The sequence below is a fragment of the Saimiri boliviensis genome, chromosome 6 (assembly GCF_048565385.1).
Source record: "Saimiri boliviensis isolate mSaiBol1 chromosome 6, mSaiBol1.pri, whole genome shotgun sequence".
Classification (NCBI taxonomy): domain Eukaryota; kingdom Metazoa; phylum Chordata; class Mammalia; order Primates; family Cebidae; genus Saimiri; species Saimiri boliviensis.
Window position 1 is genome coordinate 15,896,424 of NC_133454.1, and position 27,598 is coordinate 15,924,021.

The window sequence follows — 27,598 nt, forward strand, 5'->3', positions numbered from 1 at the left end:
AAGAGGAAGGAATAAAGGTAAGAGTGGAAATAAAGAGAAAAGACAAAAACAACTGAGAAAAAGCAAACTGTGATTCTTTGAAAATATTAAAATTTATAAGCACTAATAAGACTAATCAAAAGAAAAAGAGACCAACTAAATCTTTTCGGAATGAAAGAAGGGACATTAATACAGATTCTACACACATTAACAGGATAAGAAGGGGATATTATAAACAACTTTAACCCACTGTGTTGAACAATTTAGACAAAATGGACAAATTGCTTGGTCTTATTGTTAATTGCTTATCTGTTATAATTTATTTTTTCTTTTTTATCTTATAACCTACAACCTTGCTAAATTAAATAAGATTTTAAAAATTACATAGATAATTTTATTTCTTCTTTCCAATCTGGCTAGACTCTCCCATACAGTGTTGACTAGAAGCAGTAAGACAGACTTTCTTGCACTTTTCCTAATCTTAGTGGGAAGTCATTCAGTTTCCCACCATTATCCTATTAGTTATAGGTTTTTTTGTAAATGCTCTTCAAAATCTTAAGGATGTTCCGTTCTTTTCCTTCTTATGCTGGGAGTTTTTATCAGGAACAGATGTTGGATTTTGTCAAATGCTTTTTTCCGTTTCTATTTAGATGATCATGTTTTTTTCCTTGTGTAGTCTGTTAATATGGTGAAATACATTGTGTAGGGCCTCCAAGTTCCCCAGCCTTTTTTCCGTGTCCTGACCGAAAATCACAGAGCACCTTGACTGCTCTGTGACCTGGCCAGCTGTGGATTTTTGCCAGCAGGCTTGAATCCAAACGGACCTTAAACATTTCCAGGCACTGATAAAGTTATCTAGTTTGTTGTCCAAAACGCTAAAATAAACTGGCCGTGACCCTGAGCCAAATTCTTTAAGCCCTATATAAACTCCATATCCTAATCCCCTTGTAACTTCTAGCCTTTTCTCTTGCTGTTTGTGGTGAGGATTGCTACAGTTCATGCATATAAAAATCCCCCTAATAAATGCTTTGGACTGATTGGTGTTTAGTACTTCTTTCCTTGAATCCCAACCAGCCCAGTCTCAGGATGACTCGGAACACTCCCTTGTGGAAATTACCCTGCTGTCACTTTTGGGGTTATTCCTGCTGTGGGTTTGGCAGAACAAAAAATATTGATTGATTTTTTTAAATGTTAAATCAATTTTGCCATCCTGGAATAAGCCCCACTTAGACATGAGGTACTATTCTTTATATATATTTTTGTACTTGGTTTGCTAAAAGTTTGTCAAAAGTTTTTGTATGGATGTTCATGAGGAGTATTAGGCTGTAGTTTCTTTCCTCAAAATGTTTTTATCTGGCTTTGAGATCAGGATATTTTTGGGTTTATTGAATGACTTGGCAAGTGTTCCCTCTTATTCAATTTTTTTGGAGAGTTTTATTCATATTGGTATTATTTCTTCCTTACATGTTTGGTACAATTTACAAGTGAAAACTTCTGAATCTGAGTTTTCCTTGTAGGGAGGATATAACTACAAATTCAGTACTCATAATAGATATATGGCTACCCTGATTATCTATTTCTTTTTGAGTGAACTTCACAAATCTTCACAAAACAAAATCAAATATTCATTTATTCATTTCACCTAAGTTCTCAAGTTTATTGGCTTAAATTGTTCAAAAATATTATTACTTTAACATCTGTAGAATCTGGTGAAACACATCTCTCTTGATATTGGTCATTTATGTCTTCCCTTTTTTATGACTGATCTATCTGATAATTGTTTATTATTATTATTTTCCGAGACTCTCTTGCTCTGTTGCCCAGATGGTAGTACAGTGGCACGATCTCAGCTCAATGCAACCTCCACCTCCTGGGGTCAAGCAGTTCTCCTGCCTCAGCCTCTGGAGTAGCTAGGATTACAGGCGCCCACCACCACACATGGCTAATTTTTGTAGTTTTAGTAGAGACGGGGTGTCACCATGTTGGCCAGGCTGGTCTTGCACTCCTGACCTCATGATCCACCTGCCTCAGCCTCCCAAAGTGCTGGAATTAGAGGTGTAAGCCAATGCGCCAAGCCTTTTTGAAAATCTCAAATAACCACCGTTTGGTTTCTGTTTTCTGTGTGATTTTTCCCCCCTGTTCTATATTATTTCTTTTCTTATTCTAATCTAGGATTTGAGTTGCTCCTCTTTTTCTCATTTCTTAAGAACACAGGTGAGGTAATTGATTTGAAATCTTTTTTCCCTCTAACACGTGTTTAGTACTACAAATTTCCAAGTAATGCTTTAACTGTATCCCATAGATTTTTAAATGTTCTGCATTATTTGTCCAGACGTGGTGGCTGAAGCCTGTAATCCCAGCACTTTGGGAGGCCGAGGCGGGTGGATCATGAGGTCAAGAGATCGAGACCATCCTGGTCATCAAGGTGAAACCCCGTCTCTACTAAAAACACAAAAAATTAGCTGGGCGTGGTGGCGCATGCCTGTAATCCCAGCTACTCAGGAGGCTGAGGCAGGAGAATTGCCTGAACCTGGGAGGCGGAGGTTGCGGCGAGCCGAGATCGAGCCATTGCACTCCAGCCTGGGAAACAAGAGCGAAACTCCGTCTCAAAAAAAAAAAAAAAAAAAAAAAAAAAAATGTTCTGCATTATTTAATTCAGTTCAAAAGACTCCCTAATTTCACTTTGCTTTCCTCTTTAGCCTGTGGATGATTTAGAAGTGTGTTAGTTTCAAATAGTTCCAATTTTCCAGATACCGTTTTGCTCTTGGTTTCCAATTCAGTTCCATTCTGGTCAGAAAATATACTTTGTATAATTTGAATCCTTTTAAGTTTATTGAGGTTTATAAAGTAGCTTCTGGTCCATCTTGGTAAGTGGTCCATGTGTACTTGCAAAGAACATATACTCTGCTGCTGTGCCAAGAATTCTAAAAACATCAATTAGCACAAATTTTCTCATTGCCTTTATCCTTTCTGAATTTCCACCAACTTGTTTTATTGATATTGAGAGAAGGGTATTGAAATCTCCAACCATTATGGGGATTTTCTGTTTCTCTTTTCGGTTCTGTGAGCTCTTGCTTCATGTTATTTTCAAGCTCCATTATTATATGAATAAACACTTAGGATGAATTGATCCCTGTATCATTGTGAAATACCTTCCTTATTCTTTGGTAATATTCTTTGTTTTGAAATCCTCCCCCCCTCCCTTCCGTCCTTCCTTCCTTTGAATCAGAGTCTCACTGTGTCACCCAGGCTGGTATGCAATGGCACTGTCATGGCTCACTGCAGCCTTGACCTTCTGGCAAGTGATCCTCCTGCCTTAGCCTCCTGAGTAGCTGGGACTACAGGCCACTATGCCCAGGTAACTTTGTGTGTGTGTGTGTGTAGAAACGGGATATCACTATGTTGCCTAGGTTAGTCTTGAACTCCTGGGATCAAGTAATCCTCCTGCCTTGGCCTCCTAAAGTTCTGGGATTACAGGCATGAGCCACTGTGCCTGGCCTGTTTGATATCACTGTAGCCACTCCAATAACTTTCTTTTTATTAGTGTTAACACACCACAGCTTTCCGTATCCTTTTAACCTATTTGAGTCTTTAGATTCAATGCAGGTTTCTTTTAGGCAGTATATAGCTGGATTTTGTTTTTTGTCTAAATAGGCAATTTCTGACTTTTCATGGTTGGGGGGGCGTTTAGACCATTTGTGTTTAATATGATTTTTATATTCTAGAGTTTAAATCTATTAGCTTTCTGTTTGTCCTATCTGTTCTACATTTTATTCTGCCTTTTCTTGGACTAATTGAATTTTTTTCCATTTCATCTCCTTTGGCTTCCTACTAGTTATAATTCTTTTAAAAAACTGTAATGATTGCTTTAGCACATACAGCACACATGTAGTTTCCTAAGGCTATCTTTAGAAAGTACCACAAACTGGGTGGCTTCAAACAACAAATTTATTCTCTCACTGTTCCGGAGGCTATAAATCTGTAATTAATGTATTGGCAAGGTTGGTTTCTGTTGGAGGCCCCAAAGGAGAATCTATTTGAGCCTTCTCTCCTAGCATCTGGTGGTTGCCTGCAATCCCTGGTGTCTCTTGGCTTATAGATGTGTCATTCCAGTCTTTGCTTCAGTGTTCACATGGTGTTTCCCCTTATGTCTTTGTGGCTTTATGTGGCCATTTTCCTTCTGTGTTGTGTTTGTGTGCTCAAATTTACCTGGTATTTTAAAGACATCAGTTACTGGATAAAGTTCATCCTCATCCAATATACTACACCTTAACTTGATTACATTTGCAAACACCCTATTTCCAAATAAGGACATATTCACAGGTACCAAGTTTAGGACTTACACATATGTTTTGAGGGGGCATAATTCAACCCACAGCAGTATCTTTGTCATGATCTACTTTCAAGTAATATGTCACTTTACGTATAGTATTAGAATTTTTTATCTTCATGTCTTCCCTCCTAGTCTTGGAGTTATTGTTGTCATACATTTACTTCTACATGTTATAAACCACATAATATGTAGTCATTTGTCTTTGAAAGAATTTTTTAAAATAAGGAAATTTATATTTACCTACATATTTGCCATTTCTAGTGTTTTTCATTTTTCTAGATTTCCATCTGATACCATTTTCATTCTATTTGAAGTACTTCTTCCTTTAAGATTTTTTAGAATGCAGGCCTTCTGGTGATTAATTATTTCACATTGTGTAAGTCTAAAACAGTACTTGGTTGTAGGATTTTGTTGTTGCTGTTGTTGTTGTAGTAAAAGCATATAACATTGTATTTACCATTGTAAACATTTTTAAGTATGTAGTTCGGTAGTGTTAATTATATTTACATTGTTATGCAACAGATCTCTAGAACTTTTTCATCTTACAACACTGAAATTCTATGCCCACTAAATACTAATTCCCCCAGCCCTTGGTAACGTTCTTTCTACTTTGTTTCTATAACTTTGACTGCTTTAGATACCTCATATGAGTAGCATGACACAGTATTTGTCCTTCTGTGACTGCTTATTTTGCTTATTTCACTTTGTGTAATGTCCTCAGGGTTCATCTACGTTGTAGCATGTGGAAAGATTTCCTTCCTAATGCTGCATATTTCATTGTATTATACCACATTTTCTTTATCTGTTAATCTATTGACAGACATTTGAGTTGCTTCCACCTGTTGGCTATTGTGAATAATGTGCAAAGATCTCTTTAAGATCTTGCTGGGAATTCTTCTGAATATATACCCAAAAGTGAGCATGCTCTACCACATGGTATTTAAAAAAAATTTTTTTTGAGGAACCACCATACTTTTTCCATAATGGCAACATTCACAACACAGGGCATAAAAATTTTGGATAGTGGTCATCCTGATGAGAGTGAGGTGATATCTCACTGTGGTTTTGATTTGCATTTCCCTAATGGTTAGTGATGTTGGTTTCTTTTTATATGCTTAGTGGCCATTTATATACCTTTTTATTGATAAATGTTTATTGAAGTCTTGTGCTCATTTTTTTTTTTTAAATTTTATTTATTTATTTTTTTTGAGACAGAGTTTCACTCTTTTTACCCAGGCTGGAGTGCAATGGCGTGATCTCGGCTCACCGCAACCTCCGCCTCCTGGGTTCAGGCAATTCTCTTGCCTCAGCCTCCCGAGTAGCTGGGATGACAGGCACGCACCACCATGCCCAGCTAATTTTTTGTATTTTTAGTAGAGACGGGGTTTCACCATGTTGACCAGAATGGTCTCGATCTCTTGACCTCGTGATCCACCCGCCTCGGCCTCCCAAAGTGCTGGGATTACAGGCGTGAGCCACCGCGCCTGGCGTCTTGTGCTCATTTTTAGAGTCGTTTGGTTTTTGTTGTTGTTGAGTTGTAGAAGTTCCTTATAATATTCTGAATAGTAACCACTTTTCAGATGTATGATTTGCAATTATTTTCTTCCATTCTTTGGGTTGCCTTTTTATGCTGTTGTTTATTTTGAGACACACAAGTTTTTCAGTGTGATGTAGTCCCAATTTGCTTGTTTTTGATTTTGCTACATGTGCTTTTGATGTCATATCCAAAAAATCATTGCCAAATCCAATGCCCTGAAGAATTTCCCCTAAGCTTTCTTGTAGTAGTTTTGTAGTTTGCTTTGTCTTTAGGTTCACTGATCTTTTCTTCTGCAATGTGTAATCTTGGGGAGACTTCGGGTGGATTTCTTTGTTCCTATAGTGGAGCTGGTGGAGTTAAGGGCTACCAAGATTTAATTATTCATGTTTATTAACGTTAGTTTGCCTGTCTTTTAGAATGATGAAGCTAGGGGAGTATGAGTTATACATCTTTGGAAGAATCTTTTTTTTTTTTTTTTTTTTTTTTTTTTTTTTTTTTTTTTAATGAAGCTGAGGAAGGTGGCTGAACAAATTCTATGAAATTCAACCATGTGTGTAAAATACTATTTTTTCATTATTAGATTACTGCTTAAACTTGAAAATTCAAAAACTGAGTAGTTAATGCAAGATAAGACAATTGTACAAAAGCAGAGAGAAAATCAGTACAGTACAACCCAAGCAATGCAGTGCAATGTAATAACAAAACAAAAGCACGGGGAAATCACATGGTGAAGGGAGTCAGGAGAAATGAAGAGGTCAGAGTGAAGGTAAGTTCTTATAAGAGGGACCATATCTTACTTCTTATTATACACCTATCAGGGAAAACAGATGATGTAAACACATTTACTGAGCAACTTCTACATGCCAGGTGTGGTATGGTATGGTTCTATGTACTTTACTCTTTATAACCACACTGTAAAGCAGTTATTAATATGTTTTAAGCGAAAACAGAAAGTTTACATAACTTGCTCAACATGTAGTATTGAGTATCTTTCATACAATAAGTGTTTAATCAACATTAGCTGAATAAGTGAATATATATTTATTCAAATGAAAGACATCTTGTGGCTTCTCTTTGGTGGACATTTCTAATTTTTCTACCAAAGTGCTAGACCAGACTGATAACTACAGACTAGGAAAAGGACCGTGATACTTGATATGCAGCAATAGTAACAATAATGACAGCTGCTATGGTCTAAATGTTTGTGTCTCCTGAATTTATATATTGAAATACTAACCCCAAGGTGATGGTATTATGTGGTGAGGCCTCTGGGAAATGATTAGGTGATGAGGGCAGATCCCCCATGAATGAGGTTTTTACACTTATTAAAGAGGCTCCGGAGAGCTCTTTCGCCCCTTCCATCATGTGAGGACACAAGAAGGCATTATCTATGAACCAGAAAGCAGGCTCTCAGACAGCAAATCCTAGCTTCCACAACTATGAGAAATAAATTTCTGCTGTTCGTAAGTCACCAGTCCATGCTATTTTGTTACAGTAGCCCAAGTGGACTAAGATAGCAGCTAATACATTTAGACTTTGTATGAGTTGGGTCCTGTTTTGATTTACATATATTAACTCATTTAATATAACACTTTGAGACTGAGTACAGTTTTTATTCGTTTGATAGATAAGGAGACTTAAATGCAGAGAAGTTAAACAGCTTATTCAAGATTATCCTGTTAGTAAGTAATGAGGCCAGGATTTGAATCTTGACTAGATCTGCAAGCTGACCTTCACACCTCTGCACTTGTTGCTTTTTTTCAGTTTTACCTGGCTTCACCTTTGGGCTCAGGTCCAGAAGGCCAAGGTTTCCCTAATTTCTCCTTTCATGCCTCTTGTAGTCACTGTGGCAATTAGTGCATTTCAAAGCTAAAGGAATTTGCCAGCTTTTTTTTGGTTACAGAACAATCTGAAGTCATCTAAGATACAAATTTATTCCGCTTTCTGGTGGTAGGAGAGGTGAATTTAAGTCAACCTTGCTGCATTTCCAAGATTACCATGTTTTTAATCTCAAAATGAGTATGGTTAGGATATGGAGAACGAGATGTACGGTTCCATTCTGTAATTCTTCTTGTCTGTGTTCATTTTCTGAACTAAGATAAATGTGTAGCTCAGGGATGCCTTAGGAGACTCTAAACAAACATATTGCCGGGCATGGTGGCTCACGCCCGTAATCCAGCACTTTTGGAGGCCGTGGTGAGCGGATCACAAGGTCAGGAGGTCAAGACCAGCCTGGCCAAAAGGCATTATCTATGAACCAGAAAGCAGGCTTTCTCTACTAAAATTTCAAAAATTAGCTTGGCAGGGTGGCGTGTGCCTGTAATCCCAGCTACTTGGGAGGCTGAGACAGGAGAATCACTTGAACCGGGACCCGGGAGGCAGAGGTTGCAGTGAGCAAAGATTGTGCCAGTGCACTCCAGCCTGGGCTACAGAGTGAGACTCCATCTAAAACAAACACCAAAAACCAAAAAAACATACTGTAAACTTTAAGCTTCTTTAGCGGCAAGCACTGAATCTTTGTACCCTTGGTGCCTATCTCAATGCATGACATATAGGAACTCAATAAATATTCTTTCTCGAAAACTAGAATTGAAGGTTAAAAACAAGTTCTTTAAACTACATACTGAAGACAATTTGCAAGTGAGAAGGTAGTGTCAATGTGGAGAAATGGGCTGTTATTCCCAGACCTTCCTTTCTTAAGAACTTCCAACTTCTCCTTCAAAATTTAGCTCAATTGTTACTTTTTTCCACCACAGCTTTCCCTTCTGCCTAGTTAACATGCACACCCTCAGTGCCCTTACAGAATTATGTGTATATCTCTCAAATCCTATCATAGTATGTGCTCACACTTCTTATTCCTCTTCAATTGAGTTCTTTCTAGGGAAAAAACTTATTTCTTTTGGGATTTAGTTTCTGTTCTGTCACCCAGGCTGGAGTGTAATCGTACGATCTTGGATCACTGCAACTTCTGTCTCCTGTGTTCAAGCAATTCTCCTGCCTCAGCCCCCCAAGTAGATGGGATTATAGGCACACACCACTATGTCTAGCTTTTTTTTTTTTTTTTGTACTTTTAGTAGAGATGAGGTTTAACCATATTGGCCAGACTGGTCTCAAACTCCTGACCTCAGGTGATCTGCCCGCCGTGGTCTCCCAAATTACAGATGTGAGCCACCGTGCCCGGCTGGAATGTTTATTATACTTAACATAGTGCCTGAGAAATAGCTCAATAAATGTTTGATCAATGACTAAATATATAACTACACAGATTAGACCAGGCGTCCCCAAACTGCGGCCCCCTGAGGCCATTTATCCGGCCCCCCGCCGCACTTCAGGAAGGGGCACCTATTTCATTGATGGTCAGTGAGAAGAGCACAGTATGTGGCAGCCCTCCAATGGTCTGAGGGACAGTGAACTGGCCCACTGTGTAAAAAGTTTGGGGATGCCTGGATTAGACCTTGAAACCCAAACCCATTTCCACAGAGGAAAGATGAAACTTTTATTGTTTACATTTATTGAAATACTTAATATTTATTATCTGTTATATACCAGGCAAAATGGACATACCATGAGGAGAGAGAAAACTTAAATCTTACATGTAAGTTGAAACTTTTATTTATTGATTGCATATTGAATATGTATTACTTGTTATATGCCAGGCAAAAGGCACAGAAACAAATTGTTCAGTTACTTTTAACAATTTCAGCAATACCCAAGTCCACTTTACAAAAACTTCATTCTGCTAAGTTAGCAACCATTCATTTTTTTGGTTACTCTTCAGGTACAGTTTTTTCCAGTGTGCTTTCAAATACTGTGTAATAGTGTAGACCACTAATTACTCCCATCGCAATATGAAAGACTAGGGGAATTACCATTAATTTAACTTGTGTCTGACAAAGTAGCATCCAGTGGAGTAAAACCCTTCCTTTTGGTGGCAGTGGAATGGTGTGATACCTAAAAAAAAAAAAAAAAAAAAAAAAAAAAAAAGAGTTAATTACTTCTCCTGGATATGAATGCTACTAATAGTTTGTTGACTTCTCCAAAACTGATCATTGCTTTTCTAGGTCTGTAATGTAGAGAGCAAAAAGTTAAAAGTTAGCTATTTGAAATAACAAACTACCATATTTTGATTCAAATATATCATAGACAGCTAAAGAATAAACAGAGTTTATTAACCTTAAAAAAAAAAAAGAAGGAAAAGGAGCAACTTACTTGGTTGCCAGACGTCCATTTTTAAGAAAAGCCAAAGAATTGGTTTGCAAAACACCACATACTATGCCAATCAGTGAACTTCTAAAAACACAGTTTTCCTTGCTTATATTATCTGGAAAACAAAAGTAAATTTGGTTTCCCTTTAAAACTCAAGAGCTATTAAGATAGTCTTGTACCTCACACACTAGTTATCTGCATTGTCCTCAACCACAAGTAAACCACAGAAAGAATATCAGAAATTCAAACTCTATGGCATTTAATAGACTAAATGCAGCACATTTTAAAAACACTTTTTATTATATACTTTATCATATACCTCTAATATATGTGATTGTTGTAGAAGCAGTTTTATTTTATTTTTTGGAGACAGGGTCTCACTCTGTTGCCCAGGCTAGAGTGCAGTGGTGTGATCTCGGCTCATTGCAACCTCTGCCTCCAGGCAATTCTCATGCTTCAGCCTCCCAAGTAGCTGGGATTATAGGCAAGCACCACCACGCCCAGCTGTTTTTCTATTTTCAGTAGAGACTGTGTTGGCCAGGCTGTTCTTGAACTCCTGGCCTAAACTGACCTGCCCGCCTTGGCCTCCCAAAATGTTGGGATTACAGGCATGAACCCAACGCACCTGGCCAGAAGCAATTTTATAATGACTAGCAGACTAGACCTGGATTCTAGGATAATACATTTTTATTATTTACAATGTATCAGGAATGTGCTAGGTACATAAAAGAGACCTGATCTCTCACCTTCTGGCCAGTTTATAGGGAAGAAATACATTAGACAAATATTTACATAATTATAAGTATAGACAATTCTTTGAAGATAAGCTGTATAGAGAAGATATCCAGACACCTAATGTGCAATGAGTGAATCAGAGGTCTCCCTGGGGAAAAGATATTTAAGCAGGGACCTGAAGAATGAACGAGGGATAAAGGCTCTATTACTTACTAGTTGTGTAACTCAAGGTCAGGTGAGGGGCAGGAAATAACTATTATGAGCAGGAAAGCCGGTAATATGACAGATATTGTGGTAGGCATTTAACATACTGTTATCTTTTAATTCTCACAACAATCCTGTGGGTTGAGTACTATTAGTCTGAATTCACAGATAAGACAAAGGAGGCTCAGAGATGAAATGACTTGCTGAATGTCACAAAACCTAAGTGGCAAGAGGTAGGATACTGAAATGATGTGTTGTAAGCCACAGCCAATTCTTTTCCCAGGATGTTGCTTATTAGTCTACTTGAACATGCCTCAGTTTGGGTTTTTTGCTTGTCTATAAAAAGGAAAGAATACTATTTATTTGATTAGGAGGATTGTTGAAGGGATTAAATACGATTAAGTACTTTGTAAACTGTTAGCAATACACAAATGTAAAGAATTATTATCAGAAGTAGCAACAGTACAATGTTAATCAGTAACTTTACTTAGACATAACTACAAAATACAATAGTGAATTTAAATTCACCTGAATACAAAGCATCAATTACAAGAAGCTTGTGAGCAACCATAGTAGACAAAAATGGAACTGTAGCCAATGATGCATATGTCTTCAAAGCATCATGTTTGACCTTGAAGTTGTTTCTGAACGTGAAGTTTGTGAATATTCCAGTGCAACCAGCTGTTGTTGCAGTCAATGTTATATGATACATATTTGGTATCCTAATAGAAAAAAAGAAAAATTCAGTTCACTGTAACATTGAACTTAATGGATATAGCCTTTCCTGAAAAGTTGTTATTGCATATTTACTCAGTATCAAATATATCTTGAGCACTCACTATGTGAAAAGTATTTCCAAGTGCTTAAGACAGGAGAGTAAACAAAGCAAAAGAAAAAAAGAAAATGAAAGAAAATCCCCACCTCTCAGAGAACTTATATTCTAATAAAAGGACATGATTCTCTTTCTGAGAATATTTACAGTAGTTCTAAAATAGAGCTCTTTTAAATAAATTTGGCCACAAATAAATATAAATATGTTCCAATGTGGCCAAATTTTATGAGCTACCCAAATCCAAGAATACATTTTCTGTGACTAAAAAGATTTACTTTGCTTAAGTTCATCTAAAAAAAAAAAGCTGTTTACATTCGGTTAGGCCTTCCATTTCTTCATTAGTCCAGATACATTTAAAATAATTTGTCCAAGACTTACAAAACTTCATCTAAAAAAATTTGATCTAGTTTTCTTATTAAGACCCATAGCTAGGGCCAAGCATGGTGGTTCACGCCTGTAATCCTAGCAGTTTGGGAGGCAGAGGAGGGTGGATCATGAGGTCAGGAGATCGAGACCAACTTGGCTAACACCATGAAATCCCATCTCTACTAAAAACACAAAAACTTAGTCGGGCGTGGTGGCACGCACCTGTAGTCCCAGCTACTCAGAAGGCTGAGGCAGGAGAATCGCTTGAACCCAGGAGGCAGAGGCTGCAGTGAGCTGAGATTGCGGTGTACTCCAGCCTGGGTGACAGAGCAAGACTCCATCTCAAAAAGAAAAAAAACAAAATCCATACCTAAATCCTGAAACTAAGCTCAATTGTCCTTTGATTTTATTAATGAACTCTGTTCATTTAAAAGTCAAAATGGCCAGTCTGGCCAACATGGTGAAACCATCTCTACTAAAAATACAAAAGTTAGCTGTGTGGTAGTAGTAGTACATGCCTGTAATCCCAGCTACTTGGGAGGCTGAAGCAAGAAAATCACCTGAACCCAGGAGATGGAGATTGTGGTGAGCCTAGATCGCACCACTGTACTCCAGCCTGGATGACAGAATGAGACTCCATTTCAAAAAAAAGTCAAAATGGTAATGTGAGACTGTATTTATACCACTGAATCTATATTCCCCTTTGCTGTACTAAGTACTGTGACTGAGATAATCCTAAACAGATTATAATTATTCACCAATTAAATATAAGTCCCCCCACAAAGGGTTTTCTCCTAATTACTTTTAATTAAAATATATTTAGTGCACAAATATTTTAGCAATACTTTTGGTTACTTTTAAGGAACATAAGAAATTATCCACAGTCCCAAATATTCCAACAAACCACTATTTTCATCTCTTCTTGTTTTCCCCATTCTTTTTTTTAAAAGATGTGTTCTTCATAACCAACGCAAAGAATAGGATCTTAGATAACAGAATAAATAACAAAGAATTGGATCTCAGAAACAACGGCAATACAAAAAACTTGCAAATAAAATGACTGACTTTCAGCCTGGGTACTTCTCTTACATTTCTTTTTTAAGACATTCAAATTTTTTTCCTATGATTTCTATGATCATTTGTCTTCTGAGTTTTGCGTCTTCTAGAAAGCGACTGGGCTGACCATGCATATATGCTGTCATCTTGACATCCTGGAAAAGAAAATTCCAGAGCCATAATAGCTAATGATATTAATATTATATAATACCTTATAGAATTCTACAGATTCAGATTTAAAAACATTTACAGTTTAGTAGTGTGCCAGGTACTACGTCATCTGCTTTCACATACTTTATGTTAATAATTCAATCAATATTTACTGAGCTCTTATTATCTGTTAGGCAGTGGCTTTTTGTTATATATATTTTTTTCTTGCTAAACATCCTACAATGCACAGATACTGGCTTTCTCATTCACACACTAACCTAAGAAATTGGTGGTATGATGAGTATCTATACAGATGAGAAAACTGAGGTTCTGAAAGGTTTGCTTGCCTTAAGATTTAGTGTAGAAGGATGACATACTGATACTGTTTCTGTTTTCCTTACAGTTTTCCCCTCTCCTGATTCCAAGAAGGTAGTCAGGCCCTTTGTAGTTGTCCTCCTAGTTCTTCAGGTGGGGAAGTGGTAACAGTGGCTGCTTATTGACATCTCTATCCCCAGTTTCTCATGAAAGACTGAACTTATTTTGGAAATAGTGTTGTATTTCCTGGAGAGGTAGGAGAGAGCAGGGATTGCCTTGAAGAACAGTGAACGAGAAAATCAGAAAGAGGGACACTGCTCCAGAAAAGGAACAGGCAGTGGATGGTGGCTACTACTTTGGAGTACATAAATTATATATACCGTTCCCTATTAGCACCTGTGGTGGAAGCAGAGCCTTTGTGAGAAACGGGTATGTGGCAGGGCAGAGGCCCATGGCACTGGGCTCCTCAGTTGTAATGTTCTTGTGTCCTAAGTGTGATAAATAGCTGCCAATGTCAAAGGACCATGAAGATTTGGCCAGTAGCATCTTAACAGAAACTAGAGAGGTTACAAAACAAAACAACAACAAAAAAGCGAACCCTGCACTCTCAGACAGGATCCTTTCTGAAGTTTTGCTCTAGGCAAGACTCTAGGGTCTCTGTCTTAATAACATTTGTTAAATCCAAACATGTGGTTGCAAATATTTACCTATTAACAGCAGCAAGTGGAAGGTCTACTGATGGTAAGTTCAGTGCTCTTTTTCCTCTGCATTAGCCAAACAGCCTCTTCACAAATTTACACTAATCCCAATTTTAATGTTTATATTAAAGGAAAATACTAAATCTCAAATTAAGGCAAGAGAATTAGAGTGGATGAAGCATAATGAACACAGAAGATAAATCAGTGGTTCTCAACCTTCAGTATGCACAAGAATCACGTGGGGTATTTATTTGAAATGCAGTCTCATGAACTCCCTCCTGAGATAACTGGATTCAGTAAGAGTAGGATGAGGCCTAGACTCTCCATTTTAATAGCACTGAAGGTTTCTGATGCTGTAGTCAATGGACATACATTGAATATCACTGTAATACTTATTTGCTCAATAAGCAGTATGTACCAGTCCTAACAGTAGAAGGGCCAACTAATTATCCACAGTTCCTGCTCCTGGCATCAACATACAGAAGGTATGGGCTCCTTTGAACCTTCTCATGGTGTTACACAGTGAGTAATGGACCAGTTTCTTTCTCTGCATCATTGCACAACTGTACTCGATATTTTTCTGTAACATTTCTGGAGAGGGCAGGGGGAAAAAAGGTAAAAGATTTTACAAATTACAAATGTTCAGGGACTAGACTTAATCTTTTGCCCCTCCCTGACACCCAAATGTAAAGTATAAGAGACAGTAACATCTAAGGGAGATTTTATACCTAACCCATCTATTGTACTAAAAGGGCAGATGCCAATAACATGAGTAACCATAAACCTTAGATAAATTTTTGTTCTGCTCTCATCCAATTTACTGAAGTCCCCCACCTCCCACCAAAAACGAAAAACAAAACAAACTTCCAGGCAACATCCTCTCCTAATCTCCTACCTAGTCTACACCCTAAACTCTCTATAGGGAAAACAGATACCCAGGATTATGATTACAGGACAGCAAATACTGAATACTGAAAACAACACAGGAAATATTTATTGAGTGCTTAAGCTTTCCAAGGCACTGTTGAAGAATCAACTGCTTTCATTACACCCCTCCCCTTTTAAGGCCACTCAACTAATCACCACATTTATACCAGTAAGGCTGCATATATGTAGGTTTATAGTTTGCAAAGCATTTGACGGTTTTGTAGTGCTTTCAGGTGTATTATTTCACCTAACCTTTAGAATTTCATTCGATGTTCGCTCATCATTTAGGGCGTACCTGGTATATGCCAGGCATCCCGGTAATCCCATCCTTGGGAATCCACAACGTAGTGAGGGTTTAGAGCGATTTAAATGCAGAATGACAGAGTGACATAAACAAAAAACTCAACAAACCAAGAAAAGGCAAACGATCCAGCCAGAGGAAACATGGGAAGGCTTCCCGGAGGAAGTGGCATTTAAACCAATGCCCGAAAGAGAACGATTTGGCACAGGAGTTGGGATGGATAGAAGCAGGAAAATATTCCAAGTTGAAGAAAAGGCCTTTGCAAAGACCTAGAGACAAGAGAAAACAAACTGGAGATAATGAGGACTTGATTTTAGGTCTTCTACGTTCTCTCCGCCTCTTTTCCACAGCAACTGGAGACTTAATCGACTGCTCCTTGCATGGACTTGGGAGCTGTGTACTTTAGCTTTTCAAATCTCCTTTACGTGTATCATCTTAGAAGAGTCTGCCAACACTTCGAAGCTGCAGAAATCACCCCCACTATACCACTTCGGGTTTCCGCCTACCTTGGGCGCTTCCTCAGCTCGCGCCGGCTCCACACCTGAATCCAGTTTAGCCCCAGTCTCACACCCGAGCGCCGCCATTTTGGCGGCTCACGTGACTTGCAGGGGGCGGGGACCCAGAACGCCCTGGGCGGGAAGTGGTGCTGATTTACGGCCCACGCCTCTTGCTTGCCGCCCGGGCCGGCCCCCACTCACTCAAAAGCCGCGCCCTCCATCCTGACTGTGATTGGGCGCAGAATCTAGAAATTACGGCCACTCATTTGCTCCGAAGAGGTCCAGATGCTTACGGGCCCGCCCCCCTCGCCCGCCGAGTATTTCCTCCTCTTCCTATTTGTCAGTCTAGCTACCGCTTCTCCCCGCATCCTGCGGGTAAGATGGGGCGGTCCGAATTTTGGAATGTTGCTGCGCTCCTGCCTCTCCTCAGGGCAGCTCTGTTGGCTGGGAACTAGCTGCCTGCCCCTTTCAGTCCTTGAGGGAAGCCGGCCCTTTGACCTGGCCTCTCTGTTAAAGCTCTGCTTCTCGGGTACCTCCTCCTCAAAACCTCCAAGCAGCCGCCGGGCGCCGTCAGAGCAGCCCCGACTAGCCTCCTCCCCTCTCAGCCGTCTGACTCCTCTCCCCAGTCTGTAGTCCTCTCATTTCCATCCTTAAGCCCCGCTTGGAAAGAGACCGGAGAGAAATTTGCCCACTACCCCCGGAGAAGACCCGTTTGTCAGCCGTGTCTCGGGGTGGGGGGCACTGCAAGGCCTGACGCTATTTTGTGCGCGTTAAATGCCCAGCAGTATCTCCCAGACCGGCAACCCCCGACCCTCCAGTCTCCATGTCTTAGAAAAGCCAAAATTCGAGAGTTATATAATTTCTAGTGCTGCTGTTGCTCCTGCCAGAGGAAACACTTCATCGCGTGAAGGGTGCAGGACATTTCAGTGCTCTTCCCTAAAAGAACGGGGCTTGGGCAGGGGTGGCCAGCGGTGGCAGAGAAATGTCCTGTCTTTTCTGCAAAAGGAAGGTGGGTAGTTTGAAGAGAGATTGAGAGAAAAGGTGGATGTGAAAGCCAAGCAGCTGCACTTTCTCGTTTAGGAAATCGCGGACCGTTTGCATAGCTTATGCTTACATGTCTAATACTACCACGGCGTCTCTGAAAACACCTCTGGGAGAAGGTTTGGCTTCTCTTGAAGTTTCAGTGTTTTTCCTTGCCGGATAGGGAGCTGCTTGCATGCGAAGAGATGGCATAATGTGAATGACTCCAGTGTGAAGAAATCTCCTTCACCAACTCATCCTGCATCAAGTGCCCATTGAGTAGCACTGTCACTTTAATGTCTCCATGCCAAGGGATTGCTTTCCTTTTTTTCAATCCTCTCGGTTAATACATGGGAGGATCAGAATCAGAGGGGCATTAAGGATCAAGCCTGGGGGCTTGGAGAGCACAGAAGAAAAAAATGGAAGTGACAGCAGGCTGGATCCTGAGTTACTGAGAGGGTGAGATCTGGAACTTCTGATCAGTAAATAGAAGGGGGCCTTTCAGTGTATGTTCTGCCCCAGAAAACTGTTCAAACTCACCCACCGTTTTAGAGAATGGAGTCAAAGAGGGTTTTAAAAGATTTTTTTGGGAGGTGGGGGTTAAATTTTTCTCTATAGATTTAAGGATCTTTATCATCGTCTTTGAATTCGACCATGTATAAAGTAGTGAGACAGCTGTCTAAATTTGGTTTGTGCCTTAATTGAGTTAGTTATTGAACTTCCAAAAATGCTGCTGAGTGAAGAGGAATTTCAGTAATGTTTTTTATGTTTACAATAATTTCCCCAGTTTTTAAAAACAGTCTAAAAATCGAAAAACTTGAAAAACTCAAAAATTACTTTTCTGTAAACTCTGGGCAGTGTATGAAGTTTAGTTGTGGGAAAAATACATCATTATTTTCTTTGTCTGACATAGAAGACTCAGCCTGGATTTCAAAACTGAACAGTGAAGTGGTTTGCAACAGTTACCTGGCTCTTGGCCTCAATCCAGTTGGATCAAACTGAGACTTGAAAAGAGATCTTGAATCCTGTGGCAGTGAAAAGACCCAAGAATGCCAGTCAAGAAGAAAGGTGGGCTATGAGGTTCCTGTATAATATTCTCCCTTTTCTTGGTTCTGGTACTTGTAATTTAAATTATATTCCATTTGAGAGTAAAGTTTTGCTTCAGTTAGGGGGAATGTTTATTGTAATACGGTTTCATTGGTATATCATTCAGTAATATTATTTTGCCAAAGTAAAAGGAAGTAGGAGTATGGTATTTATTGACAGACATTTGCAATTTCATAAATCAGGTTGTTTATATCACCATTTGTAATAAGAATATATTTATTACCGCAGATTTGGAATCTTCTTTAGCTTGTTTTCTTAGCTTGTTAAAGGTTGCTTTTAAGCAGTCTTTAAAAAAGAAACTTGTACAGTGGAGCTCTTCTTTATGGGTTTAAGGTTTATCAAGCTAATTACAGAGTTGTGAAAGATAGCAAAGTAACTTAGTTTGCACTGAACAAAATTATAGCTTTATCGTTTATGTTTTGGTTAAAAAATAGATTTCTTGTTTGGATTTATTTTAGTGTATATCTTTACTTTTGTGATAAAGCACAACTTTCATGACTATTGTGGTTTTCCAGATACATGCATTATCCAATAACATGACTGGCAAGTTCCCCCAAATGCGGCGAACAACTATTTTCTTCCTTCTTCCTCAACAACTTTTATTATTGGACTTGATCAAGATCTAGTGAATTCCTGAAGCATAGTTCATTATAATCCGACCTTGGGAATTCAATTTAGCTTAGATGTACTCCAGGTTAACTTAGTTCCAAAGGATTCTGGTTTGGGACTTGTTTGCCAAACCATTTTAGCAGTTTGGTGGTATTTTTGTTTTGTTTTGTTTTAATTCGATATGAAAGATGAGATCAAATGTAAAGAGTTTCTCAAGAATTTTGAATCGGCCGGGCGCGGTGGCTCAAGCCTGTAATCCCGGCACTTTGGGAGGCCGAGGCGGGTGGATCACAAGGTCGAGAGATCGAGACCATCCTGGTCAACATGGTGAAACCCCGTCTCTACTAAAAATACAAAAAATTAGCTGGGCATGGTGGCACGTGCCTGTAATCCCAGCTACTCAGGAGGCTGAGGCAGGAGAATTGCCTGAACCCAGGAGGCGGAGGTTGCGGTGAGCCGAGATCGCGCCATTGCACTCCAGCCTGGGTAACAAGAGCGAAACTCCGTCTCAAAAAAAAAAAAAAAAAAAAAAAAAAAAAGAATTTTGAATCAACGTTTATATGAACATCTTCGAACTCTGCACTGGGTTAATATAGATCCAAATGTCCAGTTACATGAGTTGGTTCAATCTGAAACTAAAGCTCTGGGTGAATTGTTGGGTAAAGTGAAACTTATGTCTGCATGGTGTTTAATTCTTCTACCTGTGGATTTGTTAGGGATGTTGAGAAAAATTTTAATCACTGAGATGCATTATCCAAGCTGATGTTTGTAGAGATGGACAATGTTATATAAAATTTTGGAACACCTAGAATTGTGATTTTTGCACACTGGGATTTAAGATTGGGATTGTTTCCTCTCCCTGCTGTTTCTAATAATACCAGTGACAGAAGTAAACTCTCTCTGAGATTTTGAAGCCGCACCTGTCCAGACCAGACAGAATTGGTTCATCTACAACAAGAATAGTTTTGGGAATGTAGTCAATAAATGATATAGCTCTTTGACTTATTTAACTTGATGTGCATTTTTATTATTTCTACCATTGCTGTAGACAGTTTCTTTTGTATTACCTTAATTTGAACTAATAATGAAATTAAACACATTGTGTGTGTGACAGAGAGAAAGAGAGAGAGAGGAAGAGTGAGAAGGAGAGAGAATGGGAAGGGGGAGGCAGAGAGAAAGGGATAAAGGATTAAAAGGTATGTGGGAAGGAGGGAGAGGAAGCTCAATTGATATTCTAAGTATAACTTAACTAAGCAGGTTAATTAGGAAGCTTATGACTTAGGGTTCTAAACCCCATAGACTGAGTTTCTTAGAAGTTCTTCCCTTCAAAAAACTGGTACAGAAATTGCTGATACATTGCTGAAATTATAATACTTTAGAAGAATTTCCTCTCTTCCCTTCTTTCTCTTTTTCTTTTCCTTCACCTCCCTTCTTTTTTTTTCTTCTTTTCCTTCTTCAATAATGGGTTGACTGATGGATTGAATTTGTTAAGGAATCAACAAGTTCTAATTAGCAAAACAAGTGTATATTTCTATGATACTAAAGTATATATTATATAATTTTCTTTATAAACTGGTCTGGAGAAACAATGTATCTTGCATTTAATCTCTTAAAACTGTTAGTATTATGATACCTATTCTTGAATATTGTAGACAACAAGCCAAACAAGTTATTATGTGTGTATTATATTTTTCTTTTCTTTTTTCTTTTTATTATTATACTTTAAATTCTGAGATAACATGTGCAGAACATGTAGGTTTGTCACATAAGTATGCATGTGCCATGGTGGTTTGCTGCACCCATCAACCCGTAATCTACATTAGGTATTTCTCCTAATGCTGTCCCTCCCCTAGTTCCCCAACCCCTGACAGACCCCAGTGTGTGATGTTTCCTTTCCTGTGTGCATGTGTTCTCATTGTTCAGCTCCCACTTATGAGTGAGAACATGCGGTGTTTGGTTTTCTGCTCTTGTGTTAGTTTGCTGAGAATGATGGTTTCCAGCTTCATTCATGTTCCTGAAAAGGACGTGAACTCATCTTTTTTATGGCTGCATACTATTCTATTGTGTATAGGTGCCACATTTTCTTTATCCAGTCTATCATTGGTGGGCATTTGGGTTGGCTCCAAGTCTTTGCTATTGTGAACGGTGCTGCAATAAACATAAATGTGCTTGTGTCTTTATAGTAGAATGATTTATAATCCTTTGGGTATATACCCAGTAATGGAATTACTGGGTCAAATGGTATTTCTGGTTCTAGATCCTTGAGGAATTGCCACACTGTCTTCCACAATGGGTGAACTAATTTGCACTCCCACCAGCCGTGTAAAAGTGTTCCAATTTCTTCACATCCTCTCCAGCATCTGTTGTTTCCTGACTTTTTAATGATTGCCATTCTAACTGGAGTGAGGTGGTATCTTATTGTGATTTTGATTTGCATTTCTCTGTACTGGTGATGATGCACTTTTTTTTTTCACATGTTTGTTGGCCATGCATTATAATTTTCATTGGTTATGCTTACTATCTATACTCTTTATGTAATATAAGAACAGTATTTTAAAGTTTACCTTGGTTTATTCTGCAGGGATTACTGTCCCCTTGTCACCTTGAGTCTTTTTCTCTCTTCATTGTTGCATGTGGTAGAATTATGAAAGAGCTAGACTTAATGTAATCCTAAACAGTAACTATCCCCATTGAGCCAAGTGTTTATTAATTGTTGAACATATTCTCATTAAAGTATGCAATTTTCATAAGATGGATTTTTGTTTGGTATTTATTTAGTATATTGTTTTCAAAGAGAGAGGAGATTCTTTTATTGTGCCATGCAGCCATGGTGGGAATTGGGAATGGGTGTGACATCTCACTAATCCCATTTCTAGGTGTTACTCTGGACTGCCCTTGGATAAGCTGAAACTACTGTATCTCAAACCCCTGTATTAACTGCTAGTTTGCTTTATGACATTACTTTGTACTTCTCTCATTCTAGTCTCTTCTTTACATTTTTACAGATCATAGTTTTATCAACAGAAGACTCTTCTGTTTCTCCATTAGACTTTTTTTTCCTTCAGCAGTTGCTTTTCATTCAGGATTCTCTTATTCTAGTAGTAACATGATTTGCTCCCAGGTGAGCCCTTGGGACAGTATTGGACATATTTTAATTTGTGAAAACTTAGGACCAATTCAGGATAAGTTGTATTAGTTTTCTCCGATATGATGCAAGATCATAATGTATTGTAAGGGTCTGTTTTAACAATTCTTTTGAATTGATCTGATATGATTTCCTATTGGGTTAATGTAAGAAATAAAAGTTAATGATAGTTGTGTCATTTCCTGTGTTTTATAGTAGAAAGTTACTGTTTTAAGGATAAAAATGTGCTTTAACAAAATTTTCTAGTATAATGCAGCTTCTTTTTTAAACAGCTTTTTGTTCTCATTGTTATAAAGTATGTGGAAGAAATCAATGCCTTTATTACTTTGAGACAGATGTTCATTTCATTTTGGCATTTTTAAAAGTTGTCTTATTGTCTTATGAGAGTCTTTTAAACTGGTATAGAAGTCTATCTGATATTATTTATTTATAGGACCCTTTATTTCCTTTGAATTCTTTTTTGCAATGGTTCTCAGTGATATAATGGAGTATATATATAAACATAATTTTTATCATGTGCTGAAAACTAAGTCCTATCTTTTTTATATGTATATGTTTTGCCATTATATCTTTTAAAGAAAGTCGAGGAATGCTGTGTAGTTAGAATCTTTTTTTTTTTTTTTCCCAAGACAGAGTCTCCCTTTGTAGCCCAGGCTGGAGTGCAGTGGCGTGATCTTGACTCAATGCAACCTCTGCCTCCAGGGTTCAAGCAATTCTCCTGCCTTAGCATCCTGAGTAACTGGGATTACAGGCATGTGCCACCACGCTTGGCTAATTTTCGTATTTTTAGTAGAGATGGGGTTTCACCATATTGGCCAGGTTGGTCTTGAACTCCTGACCTCATGATCTGCCCGCCTCAGCCTCACAAAGTGCTGGGATTATAGGCGTGAGCCACTGCTCCCGGCCTTAGAATCTTGACAGGATATTGCCATATATCCCATAGGCACTTTTGAAACTGAGGTTATTGCTTCTTGGCCTCACAATTCTTTAATTATCTCTTGTCTTTGGTTGACTGTATATGTCATAAAAGTGTCATTTCTGTTTTCCTTTTTTTTTCCCTCTATGAGAAAGGATCTTAAGACTCTTCTGCAATTTTTTTTTTTTTGCTATTCAAAGTTTTCTTCTTTCATTGTTTCCTGCACTTTGTGGCTTCTTTTTTTATAGTATCTTACTTACTTACATTTGCCTTTCATTATCTGGGTATACTCTCTTTTCATCTCTAGTTTTTCTTCAGTTCTTAAAATAATTTATTTTTGAGAATCAATAAGGGGGGAAATATGTACAAGTGTATCTCAGAGATATTGTGGGTTAGGTTCCAGACCACTGAAATAAAGCATATTATCACAATGAAGCAAGCCACACGAATATTCTGGTTTCCCAATGCATATATACAATGTATTGTAAACTATGGTATGTATGTACCAGGAAACCAAAATATTTGTTGTATACAGTACAGTATATAGTATACTATAGTCCATTAAGTTTGCTATAGTATTATGTCTAAAAAAATGTACATACTTGCCGGGCACGGTGGCTCAAGCCTGTAATCCCAGCACTTTGGGAGGCCGAGACGGGTGGATCACAAGGTCGAGAGATCGAGACCAACCTGGTCAACAAGGTGAAACCCCGTCTCTACTAAAAATACAAAAAATTAGCTGGGCATGGTGGTGCGTGCCTGTAATCCCAGCTACTCAGGAGGCTGAGGCAGGAGAATTGGCTGAACCCAGGAGGCGGAGGTTGTGGTGAGCCGAGATCGCGCCATTGCACTCCAGCCTGGGTAACGAGAGCGAAACTCCGTCTCAAAAAAAAAAAAAAATGTCCATACTTTAATTAAGAACACTTTATTACTAAAAATGCTAATGATCATCTGAGCCTTTAGTGAGTAGTAATCTTTTTGCTGGTGGTAGATCTTGCTTCAGTGTTGATGGCTGCTGACTGATGAGAGTGATGATTGCTGAAGATTGGGTTGGCAAAGGCAATTTCTTAAAATAGGGCAACAATGAAGTTTGTCACATAAATTGATTCTTTGTTTTATAAGAAATTTCTCTGTAGCATGATATGCTGTTTGACAGTATTTTACCCACAGTGGAACTTCTTTCAAAATTGGAATTAGTTTTCTCAAACCCTGCTGCTGATTTATCAACTAAGTGTGTGTAATATTCTAAATCCTTTTTTATCATTTCAAGCAATGTTCACCGCATCTTCACTGGAAGTAGATTCCATCTCAAGAAACCGCTTTCTTTGCTCATCCGTAAGAAACAACTCCTCATTCATTCAAGTTTTATTATGAGATTGCAGCAATTTAGTCACAGCTTCAGGCTTCGCTTCTAATTCTAGTTGTCTTGTTCTTTCCATTTCATTTGTAGTTACCTCTTCCACTGAAGACTTGAATCCCTCAAAACCATCCATGAAAGTTGGAATGAATGTCTTTCAAACTCCTGTTAATGTTGATATTTTGACCTCCTCCTGTGAAGCAAGAATGTTCTTACTGGCATATAGAATTATGAATCCTTTCCAGGAGGTTCTCAGTTTACTTTGGCCAGATCTATTAGATAATCACTATGGCACATAGAGTCTTACAAAATGTATTTCTTTTTTATGGTGAAAAGATATACATATATTTAGAATTAGCCAGCTGGACTCAGTTTAGACAATCCCAATTTTGTGGGCAACATCTAAAACGTCATAATCAGGAGCCAGTCGACCGTATGCCTTCTTCTCTCCATCAGGCAGAATCAGGGTGTTGACCTTGGCCACATCAATGTCATAGAGCTTCTTCATAGCCTATTTGATCTGGTGCTTGTTGGCTTTAACATCTACAGTGAACACAAGTGTGGTGTTGTCTTCCATCTTCTGTCTTCTCAGTGGTCACCAGAAACTTGATGATAGCATAGCAGTCAGGTTTGTTTCTCCTGGGGGTGCTCTTCCGAGGATACTTGGGCTGCCTCTGGAGTTGCAGTGTCTTGGGCCTCTGGAGGGTGGGTGACATGTGGATCTTCTTTTTTTTTTTTTTGTGGCTGTGGACATCTTTCAACACTGCCTTCTTGGCCTTTAAAGCCTTTGCTTTGGAGGGGCAGGAGCTTCCTTCTTCAATGTTGGTGCCATCTTGTGAAAAGGACAAAATGTATTTCTTAAATAGTAAGACTGGAAAGTTGGAGTTACTCCTTGATCCGTGGCCTGCATTGTGGATGTAGTAGTCACAGTCATGAAAACTTTAATCTCCTTGTGTATCTTCACTGTAGCTCTTGGGTGACTAGGTGAATTGTCAATGCACTTAGTCAATGAACAGTAATATTTGGAAAGGATTTTTTTTTTTTTTTTTCTAAACAGTAGTTCTCAACAGTGGGCTTAACATATTCAGTAAACCATGCCGTAAACAGATGTGCTGTCACTGAGGCTTTTGTTGATCCATTTATAGAGCATAGACAGAGTAGATTTAACATAATTCTTACAGACCATAGGATTTTTGGAAGGGTAAATAAGCCTTGGCTTCAACTTAAAGTCACCAGCTGCATTTGCCTATTAGCCTCTAAGAAGAGTCAGCCTGTCCTTTGCAACTTTGAAACAAGACTTTGACTTCTCTCTAGCATTTTCTTCTGATATAAGGCTTGTATCTAAATTGAAAAAGTTGTTTAATGTAGCCATTTTCATCAATTATCTCAGCCAGATTTTCTTGATAACTTGCTGTAGCTTCTTCATCAGCACTTGCTGCTTCACCTTACACTTTTATGTTTTGAAGACAACTTCTTTCCTTTAACCTCATGAACCAACCTCTGCTAGCTTCCAGCTTTTCTTCTGCAGCTTCCTCACCTCTCTCAGCCTTCAAAGAATTGAAGAGAGTTAGGGCCTTGCTCTGGATTAGACTTTGGTTTAAGGGAATTAAAGCTGGTTTGATCTTTTATTCAGCTCACTAAAACGTTCTCCGTATCAGCAGTAAGACTGCCTCTCTTATTATTCATGTGTTAACTAAAGTAGCCCTTTTAATTTCCTTCAAGAGTTTTTCCTTTGCATTCACAACTTGGCTATTTGGTGCATGAGGCCTGCCTAGCTTTTGGTTTATCTCAGCTTTCAACTTGCCTTCCTCACTAAGCTTAATCATTTCTAGCTTTTTTTTTTTTTTTTTTTTTTTTGAGACGGAGTTTCACTGTTGTTATCCAGGCTGCAGTGCAATGGTGTGATCTTGGCTCACCGCAACCTCCATCTCCTGGGTTCAAGCAATTCTCCTGCCTCAGCCTCCCGAGTAGCTGGGACTACAGGCGTGCACCACCATGCCCAGCTAATTTTTGTATTTTTAGTAGAGACGGGGTTTCACCATGTTGACCAGGATGGTCTCGATCTCTTGACCTCGTGATCCACCCGCCTCGGCCTCCCAAAATGCTGGGATTACAGGCTTGAGCCACCACACCCGGCTCATTTCTAGCTTTGAGTATGATAAACATGTAACCCTTTCTTTCACTTGAACACTTAGAGGCCATTGTAGAGTTATTAACTGGCCTTACTTTAATATTGTTGTGTCTCCATTAATAGAAGGACCTGAGGAGGGAGAGAGATGGGGCAAAGACCAGTTGGTGGAGCAGTCAGATAACACACAACATTTATAGATTACGTTTGCTGTTTTATGTGGGTGTGATTTGTGGTGCCCCAAGACAATTACAATGAATGTCAAAGATCACTGATTACAGATCACTGTAACAGATAAAAGACTAATGAAAAACTTTGAAATATTGCGAGAATTACCAAAATGTGACCCAGAGACATGAAGTGAATACATCCGGTTGGAAAAATGCCAGTGATAGATTTGTTAGACACAGGGTTGTCACAAACTTAATTTGTGAAAAACATGTTCTCTGCAAAGTACAATAAAGCAAAGTGCAATAAAATGAACTATGCCTGTACCTGATTTTATTGAGTGGCCTTGTGTGGCTATTTTATTTCTTTTGCATACAATTTTACCAAATTTGTATATGAATTTTCATGTTTGCCATACCGGTAATATATATAGTTTTTTTTTTTTTTTTGAGGTGGAGTCTTTCTCTCTTGTCCAGGCTGGAGTGCACAATCTTGGTTCACTGCAACCTCCACCTCCTGGGTTCAAGCAATTCTACTGCCTCAGCCTCTGGAGTAGCTGGGATTACAGGCACCTGCCACAGCCTGTTTGATCTGGTGCTTGTTGACTTTAACATCCACAATGAACACAAGTGTGTTGTTGTCTTCTGTCTTCTTCATGGCAGACTCAGTGGTCAGCAGAAACTTGATAATAGCATAGTAGTCAAGTTTGTTTCTTCTGGGGTGCTCTCCTCAGGATATTTGGGCTGCCTTTGGAGTCTCTTCTAAAAATACAAAATTACCCCCTCTTCTAAAAATACAAAAATGAGCACCTGGCTACTTTTCGTATTTTTAGAAGAGGTGGGGTTTCACTATGTTGGCCAGTCTGGTCTTGAACTCCTGACCTCAGGTGACCTGTCTGCCTTGGCCTCCCAAAGTGCTGGGTTTATAGGCATAAACCACTGCATAAGGCTGCAGATGTTTTTTCTGTTTTCCAAAACTTCATGGTTTTTTTTTTTTTTTTTTTTCTTCACAC

General features: G+C 38.7%; 2 protein-coding genes across 10 annotated transcripts in view; one reads left to right on the forward strand and one right to left on the reverse strand.

The window, feature by feature from the left end:
- The window catches only part of DLG2 (discs large MAGUK scaffold protein 2), a 2,103,224-nt gene that overhangs the window by 3,628 nt on the left and 2,071,998 nt on the right, over positions 1-27,598 (forward strand). For 2 of the 6 annotated variants that reach the window (XM_074400268.1, XM_074400258.1), the window contains exon 1: positions 16,473-18,224. The exons of 1 other annotated variant lie outside the window; for it this stretch is intronic. In XM_074400268.1, the coding sequence (XP_074256369.1) occupies positions 18,206-18,224 (19 nt within the window). In that variant the 5' untranslated portion in view covers positions 16,473-18,205. Of the gene's footprint in view, positions 1-16,472; positions 18,225-27,598 lie in introns of those variants that run through there. 3 more of the 6 variants (XM_074400256.1, XM_074400257.1, XM_074400259.1) reach the window with 3 other exon arrangements.
- On the reverse strand, positions 9,446-16,260 carry TMEM126B (transmembrane protein 126B). 4 transcript variants are annotated; one of them, XM_039462179.2, is made up of 6 exons: positions 16,146-16,260; positions 15,750-15,908; positions 13,282-13,403; positions 11,523-11,716; positions 10,059-10,170; positions 9,446-9,800 (listed from the first exon to the last, which is right to left on the reverse strand). In XM_039462179.2, the coding sequence occupies exons 1-6, from the start codon at positions 16,221-16,223 to the stop codon at positions 9,617-9,619; spliced, it is 849 nt and encodes a 282-aa protein (XP_039318113.1). In that variant the 5' UTR covers positions 16,224-16,260; the 3' UTR covers positions 9,446-9,616. The 4 variants fall into 4 exon arrangements, with proteins under 4 accessions (XP_039318113.1, XP_074256371.1, XP_003935109.1 ...); XM_074400270.1 differs by lacking the exon at positions 15,750-15,908 and adding an exon at positions 13,746-13,959 and having other exon boundaries at positions 16,146-16,229; XM_003935060.4 differs by lacking the exon at positions 15,750-15,908 and having other exon boundaries at positions 16,146-16,259.

Coding starts and splice junctions, on each gene's coding strand:
- TMEM126B (XM_039462179.2), bottom strand. CDS start 16,223: ATGGCGGCGCTCGGGTGTGAGACTGGGGCTAAACTGGATTCAGGTGTG. Junction 15,909..16,145: donor GAGCTGAGGAAGCGCCCAAG/GTAGGCGGAAAC, acceptor TCTTGTCTCTAG/GTCTTTGCAAAGGCCTTTTC. Junction 10,171..11,522: donor AATTGATGCTTTGTATTCAG/GTGAATTTAAAT, acceptor TTTGTTTTCCAG/ATAATATAAGCAAGGAAAAC.